This window comes from Filicampus tigris, chromosome 17, assembly GCF_054856515.1.
Source record: "Filicampus tigris isolate MCC_2025a chromosome 17, RoL_Ftig_1.0, whole genome shotgun sequence".
Taxonomy (NCBI): domain Eukaryota; kingdom Metazoa; phylum Chordata; class Actinopteri; order Syngnathiformes; family Syngnathidae; genus Filicampus; species Filicampus tigris.
This window is the reverse complement of record NC_141233.1, coordinates 7,321,091-7,328,765: the sequence shown is the minus strand read 5'-3', so window position 1 is coordinate 7,328,765 and position 7,675 is coordinate 7,321,091. Positions and strand designations below refer to the sequence as shown.

Below are 7,675 nucleotides of genomic sequence, written 5' to 3'. Positions count from 1 at the left end.
CCTGCAGGAATCGGCTGTGCTGCGCGTACATGGACCGCTTGCTGCAGCTCCCACGCGTGGAGGCAAGAATGACACCGGTGCTTACTCGCATCAAGACAGCCTGAATATTAGGACGAATTTGTTCGGTTGCTCTACTTAAAAGGCAGCGTCATGGCGTCTCTTGTGGCTTATTTACGGACACAATTGCTGATCACCGCTTTTACATTCAGTGCATTATGGGGCTACGCGCTTTCAATCACTCGCTACTCTATTCCGGAGGAGATGGAAGAGGGTTCCTTTGTTGCCAACCTTGCCACCGATTTGGGTCTAGATGTTCGAAGCATGGTGGAACGGAAAGCAAAGCTGGATGTCATTCACAGCAAAAATTATCTTGACATCAACAAAGAAACTGGAGAGCTCATAATCCGCGAGAAGATCGACCGGGAAAGCATCTGCATGACTAAAACAGCCTCATGCTTTCTGAAAATGGATGTCATACTAGAGAACCCAATTCGTATTTTCAACATCGAACTGGAGATCATGGACATTAATGACAACGCGCCGGTGTTCCGGAGGAAAACCATTTACTTGGATGTTTCCGAGGCAACCCCTCCCGGTGAGAGATTCTCATTAACAAATGCTGTAGATGCGGATGTTGGTGCTAATTCAATCAAGACTTACTATCTAAGTGAGAGCAAATACTTTAACATTGACATACAAACTGGCAGCGATGGCTCCAAATATGTGGACTTGGTACTTAATGGCAATTTGGACCGGGAGACAGATGCGGTGCATAATCTGATTTTAACCGCGGTGGATGGAGGGGTTCCTCCACGATCAGGCACAGCCAGTATTATCATCAATGTCCTCGATATCAATGACAACGCCCCCTTGTTCAGTCAGCCGGTATTTGAAGTCCATGTTCCAGAGAATTCAGGGGCAGGGACTGTTGTCATGACCTTAAACGCAACAGATTTGGATGAAGGCACAAACGCACGGTTATTATATTCTTATACTCTCTACACTTCTGAGAAGACACAGGAGCTCTTCTCGCTTGACCGACATTCAGGCGAGATCAAGGTGAAGGGGGCTGTCGATTTTGAGGATAATCTGAATTTTGAGATGCACATACAAGCTCAGGACGAAGGCTCAACGCCGCTACTAGGACACTGCAAAGTGATGGTGTCCATTACAGATTTGAATGATAACTACCCCGAGCTGACCATCAAGTCTCTAAAAAGTGCTGTGGCTGAGAACACTGCCGTGGGAACACTGATTGCAGTGGTCAGCGTCAGCGACAGGGACTCCGGAGTCAACGGGGAAGTGGAGCTCACTTTAAGTCAGCACGAAACCCTCCCCTTCATTCTCAATCAATCTTCAGAGGGTTACTTCAAGCTCTTGGTTTCAAAGCCACTGGACAGAGAGATAAAGAGCAAATATGAAATAACGCTGAAGGTGACAGACAAAGGGACGCCGCCGTTAACTGAGAGTGAAACCTTCACTTTAGAGATTCATGATATCAATGACAATGCACCCACGTTTCCTCAGTCCTTTTACACGATCCACGTTATGGAGAATAATCTGCCGGGAGCATTGCTGACATCTCTGAGTGCGTTTGACCCGGATCTGAATGAGAACCAATACTTGGTATATTTCATAATGGAGAAAGAGATAGTGAACACATCCATGTCAATGCTGTTCTCCATCAATCCAGAAAATGGTGACCTTTACGCCTTGAAGACCTTTGATTTCGAGCGAGAGAGGGAGTACCTTTTCCACATCGAGGCAAGGGACTGCGGTACCCCGCCACTGAGCAGCAATGTTACTGTTCATATCATCATTCTGGACAAAAATGACAACACCCCTGTCATAGTGTCACCGTGGCGGGCACAAGGTTCTGTCGTGGAGCAGGTGATACCGAGGTCAACAGATAAGGGACATTTAGTGGCCAAAGTGATTGCCATTGATGCAGACTCTGAGCAGAATGGCAGGGTCACATATCAGCTCTTACAAATCAGTGACACGACCCTCTTCAGTCTAGATCAGTACAACGGCGAAATCCGGACAACAAGAATGTTCAGCTACAGAGACCCCCGGCATCAGCGACTTGTCATTGTTGCCAAAGACAATGGTAACCCTGCTCTCTCCACCACTGTCACCATCAAAATATCCACTGTGGAACACTCCATGGCATTTTCAGAGACAACAGAGTTGCCACTGGAGTATGATGTCTTCACGGACCTAAACTTATATTTAGTCATCGGTTTAGGTGCTGTTTCCTTCATGCTGCTCATTACCATATTGGTTATTATTGTGCTGAAGTGTCAAAAGCCAAAGCCAAAGCCCATCAAGATTCCTCCAGCTAATCGGAACAGTGTGATCAGCAGGAATAGTGTGATCAGCCAGCGGAGCTCCACTATTGCAGACTCCACCTTGATCTCCAGCGATGCCTACTGGTACAGTCTGTTTCTCGCAGAGACCAGGAAAGGCAAAGTCGTCGTGAGACAGCCCATAATTCCCAAAGGAGCTGGTTACTTTGTATCCAGTATACCCAGGAGCATAGGGCCAAGTGAGACCACAGAGTCAAGAGCATCCACACTGGAGGTACGTAGAATGTGCATTTTTTTACAGTGAAATGTCAGATAACAAACATTAAAAATATTTGCAATCATCAACAATAATAAATACATATTAAGTTAAGACTCAAAAGAGATTATTTGTGGAGACAAGACGACTAAACAGTGCATTGAGGGACTTTTTTGAAAGGCACTGGCGGGGCATAAAAAATTGAAAACAATACTATTGGCAGGCTAAACACATTCCTAAAACTCTATATTACTTGCAGATGTTTAATCAAGTCAAGTCAGGTCAAATCTATTTATACAGCCCCTAATCACTAGAAAGTTTCAAAAGGCTTCACATGCCCATAGTTGACAAAATATTAACGACATCCCCTGATCTTAGCCCCCAGGAGGGCAAGGAAAATCTCAAAAACCACATCTGGGGAAAAATGAGAAACCTTGAGAAGGGACCACGGATGGGGGAATCCCCCCTTCCAGGATGATCAGTTTACAATGGATGCCGAGTGGGCAACATTTGACACGTATTATGATACTATACAACTGTTGGTTGTGCAGTAAAGTCAATCAAAAGAAGTGCTGCAGGAAGACGACTTTGGTGAAGTGGGTCCCTGACCAGAAATCACCATAGCAGCGCCTCTGGGGATGTGATCAAGCCTCGATTTTGTAGCAGTCAGTTGCTGTGGAATCCTAACAGCAATCACCAATTCAGTCGTCATCACCACCTGTAATTCCCAAGCATGGGAAAAGGGGGCAGAGGAAAGAATAGAAGCGGCAGTAAAGGGGCCAACAAAGAGTTCAACTCATTGCAGAAGCATATAAATAAGTCTTTAGATGTGTTTTAAGCATTTCTACTGATGTTTCTACTAATCAAAGAATGACAAATTAAAGCCCCGGGACTTCACCTTTCCCATATGTCCACCTAAAATACATTTGTGACCTTGGACAAGCAGAAACAAAATTGGACAGGGGTGAAATAATGCAGTACATTCTCAGTAATGATGATGATTGACACAAAGACTCTGTGATGCTTTTAAATATTAGAGTACTGAAAGCGCCAACAAGCAACCACATTCAATAATTAGGTCAAACAAATACACCACATCCCGCCCCCCCCTAGCGCACGCACATGCACACGCACAATGTTCCACTGTTCAATGTCTAATGTAGTATGTAGGTCATTTATCCCAGATGCATATCACAGTAGTGGGTGGCAGAAGCGCGGGAATACTTCAAAGAGCGTAGACACAGAATGTTTCTCTTCAAGGACAAGATGTGCTAAATGAGCTGTATCATCCAAGGAGTCTGGCGGATCAGAAGCAGTTCATGCATATGTACAGTGGAGCTTCTAAGGTCAAACACCGCACCTTTCGGAACTTGAAATAATCTGCTCCAGGGTAAAACTGTTGCCATCGCAACACCGTTGCCGGCATTTTTTCGATTTCGATGGATTTCGCATCCATAAGTACGTGTGCTGTTAATAACCAGTATTGATGCGAGGCTCGAAATGAGCGGTTTTGCATCGCAATTTGCGAGGCAAAATTTGAGTCTCATCAAGACGCATAGAATAGCAAAACTCAAAGTCAACCATGGTCCCAAAAGGTTTCGCTTGGCTGGGAGAATGTGCATCTTTCACAATCTTTGCTGGGAGCAGTCAGAGGTCGAGGCTCACGTAGCTACTTGCTAGCTAGCTACTACAGAGAACGTTGACTTAATTTTTAGTTTATTACAGTAACTGTTTGACAACCTGCAGATTAAACTATAGCAATCGAGAGGTAAAACATATACAGTATGTCACTACAGATATACAAGTGTAGCATAAGCATGGTGACATTATTCACTTTTGTATGTTGTGTTTGACCTTCATACTCATTGTGCAATCTGTCTCTTTCTTTTGTTCTTAAGTATTCAAAATGAAAAGAAGTCCATTCTACAACTGAAGGTAAGATGGTTGCTATATATATGTCATAGAACCACTAACACTGTCTTTGTATTTTAACTGAAACATTTATTTTAATGTATTAATTAATTTGGTTTGGTTCCAAATCCCATGATTGACCTTTTCCTGGATGAACTGTTGCCCATGTTTGTCCACATGGGCCCAACACTGTTCGGTTTTAAATGCAACATTCAAATTGGCTCGGCTCTCAAGTACGAAAAGCTATCAGCTTACTGAGAGCACAGATTAGAGTGAAATTGGCTGCTGGTCAGGGTCGTGTTGTGCACATCTGGCCGTCCTAAATTCTGACCAAGCCTACGTAATTGCCAAAAATCACATTATGATGCCTCCTCCTTATGCATGCTTTGTCCACACTTGTGATTCATTCTTGATGATATTTTACATATCACAAGTTATTGCCCCGATTAAAATTTTTGCCACAATGACATTTCACTGATGGTAACCAGTCACGATCCACTTTTGCATGAGTGAGGACTTTCTGTAATCTTCAGCAATCTTCAGCATGTTCGTGTCAGGACTAATTCTGTGTTCTGTCTCTCAGCAGGCAACCAGAAGAGAACTGCCGTGATATAATCATCTCTTCCTGGCAGTCATTGACCCATACACAGATATAAAACAGTTTCCTTGAGTCCCCCCACGCCAACACTTCTATCCTTAAACTCTCCAAACATGTCATTAGCTAGATAAGCAGATAGATACTGTATACTTTATTCATCATGTGAGAGCAGTAAAGGAATCATCCTCAGTACATTCAGCCACATTATCCTAGAACTTCTATTTTCAGCATGAATCTGCATGATTCTAAAATATGTCTCATTTGGAAAAATAATTGAAAACATTATTCTGAACATGAGTTAAGTAGCTTAATGCCATTTCCCTTTCAATGCAACTGAACAGGTTCTGTTGCTTTTCTCTCTTTCGGGACAGAAACAGTAGTGCCGTGTGCAAAACATGCCTAATCAATAAGTCGGGGTGAACATGATTCTGCCGTAGGACTGATTTGCATACTAAAATGTATCGTATGATCTCATTCATTCATTTAAATGCTGTGTGGTTTCCTTTCTGAAATGACAGTTTGACCGTTTTATGTGTGGAGCTCTTCTCCATTGATGCTCCCACTGTCACCTAGTAATTTGACTTTCTGTCATACTCAATCATCACAAATGTGTAAAAATGAAATATCATGGGTGGGAAAAGGTTGTGTTGGGGTTTTATGTGTCTGTAGTCTACTGGACTTGATAACATTTTGAAAAGTATCAAGTGGATAATTTCTCGGCATTTGTACTGTTCTAAATAGTCTCAGTGGCCATGTAGTAGTATTTATCTGTATTTTGGGACAAATTACATGGCACAATCTTTCTTCATTTTAGAATTTACTTAGAATGCGGTATCAGGGAGCGTAAGTGTTAAGAATGCTCTCAAGGTTAATATTACATTTGAGGAAATATGACATTACGGACTTCAATGAGATGAATGTGGATTGTGCATTCAAACATACTGACTCATACACTTCTTAAAAAATGGCTGTTCATCTTTTTTCTATCAATAATATAAGCTGACAAAACAGGCAATAAAGATATGATCTACAAAAAAAACTTCAAATGCAGCAGAAAATTTATATTAATATTTCAACTTTAATAATAAAGCTATCAATTTATGTAAAGAAGAATATTGAACTGTATTAATCTTGGTCATGATTGAACCGAAGTCTGTACGAGGTTTATTATTTTTTGTTTTATTGCTAGGTTGTGTCTTAACTTTTAATGCTGCTTCTGTGGGCTTATTCAAGGAGATTTTGTGTTGCATACGTGTAGTTTAGTGGATTTGATGTTTTGGTATTCTGTAGTTTTGAACTGAGATTTGAAGATGCTGTCCTTTTCTTGACCTTTTTGACCTCCAAAATAGCGCCATCACACTCCGGCAAGGCACATGACATTTCTCATAAACAAGTGGCTGATTAAAGAAACTTATTTGGGTGCTTGGTGATCAAATCTGTTAGAGTTAAAGGAAGAGAGTGGTTCAAATTACAGCGCTCGAGTACTGAACATGCACTGCCGAACAAATGAGGATTAAGCATTACTAAGCAGAATAAAGTACTGCAACGTTTTAAAATGTGCACAAAATGTAAAGGCATTTGCAGCACTCTCAACAGTGCAATGAAGAGGATAATTTGTCCAGGATCCTACTGAGCAAGTCTTTTGCTTGCATTACATTAGACAACAAACGATAGATGATAAGGGATCTAATGCTGTGGAGAACACAGTCACTTCCTAAAGTGTGTAACTGCACATCTGATAAGCTTTTTATGTGCCTTCCGCATTGTAAAAAGATCAACTGCATGTGACTTTTGACGAATGGATTAATTACGAGCAGTATTGTAAATCAACAGGATCTTACGGGAAAGTATGACAATGCCTGTTTGAACTGGTATCGCCGTGCATCATAAGCGCATGGAATATATGCTTCGAACATTAAACAAAAAGACAAGTGTTGTATAATTAGCCAAAGAAAACGTTTAGCAACATTGTTAGAAAATCAATTGATCTGACTAAATTGTTGTTGAAATTTGCTCAGCAAAAATGATAGTTCCCATTATGAATATACCACAATACATTGCTCATACGATGTAGACATTGATAGATAGCGAGTCAGCCGTTTGTTTTCCAGAATGAGTAAATGCATTTACTGTAAATTGAAACACTTTATACGTGTGTTTTTTATAAAGTAGACTTTTTGATATCTTCTGTAATTTCACTGTGATCAAATGGCACAGGGGTGCTCCTTCTCGCTTGGTGTTGTCGTCACTTCTCATTTGCTCTGTTTTTTCTTCATCTGATCACCAGCCACATTGTACAGTGTACTTGAGAGTTGCATCAAATGTATGAAACTTCCATTCCACTTAGTGGATCAAAGACCGAACGGGAGAAATTGGCCTTGCTTTCTTATCAATCCAATTAATTGTCAGGTTTTGATGTTGCTTATTTGGACTTAATGTTCTGCTTGATCATGATAATTTGAATAAACTTTTGTTTTTAAATCAGTCACTCTGTTGTGCCTCTGATGGATAAAAAAGAAGAAAAATCCAAAGTTATCAAAAGTGACTTGTCGTGTGTCAACGACATGCACTCTCTCCCTGTACTCCTTCTTTTGCACACAC

The 7,675-nt window shown here is 41.3% G+C and overlaps 1 protein-coding gene across 2 annotated transcripts; it reads left to right on the top strand.

The window, feature by feature from the left end:
• Nucleotides 1-7,560, top strand: LOC147133158 (protocadherin alpha-C2-like). 2 transcript variants are annotated; one of them, XM_086013088.1, is made up of 3 exons: nucleotides 1-2,583; nucleotides 4,464-4,500; nucleotides 5,063-7,560. In XM_086013088.1, exons 1-2 carry the CDS (start codon nucleotides 151-153, stop codon nucleotides 4,473-4,475), a joined length of 2,445 nt encoding a protein of 814 aa, XP_085869214.1. In that variant the 5' UTR covers nucleotides 1-150; the 3' UTR covers nucleotides 4,476-4,500; nucleotides 5,063-7,560. The 2 variants fall into 2 exon arrangements, with proteins under 2 accessions (XP_085869214.1, XP_085869213.1); XM_086013087.1 differs by having other exon boundaries at nucleotides 5,060-7,560.
• The last annotated feature ends 115 nt before the right edge of the window (nucleotides 7,561-7,675 follow it).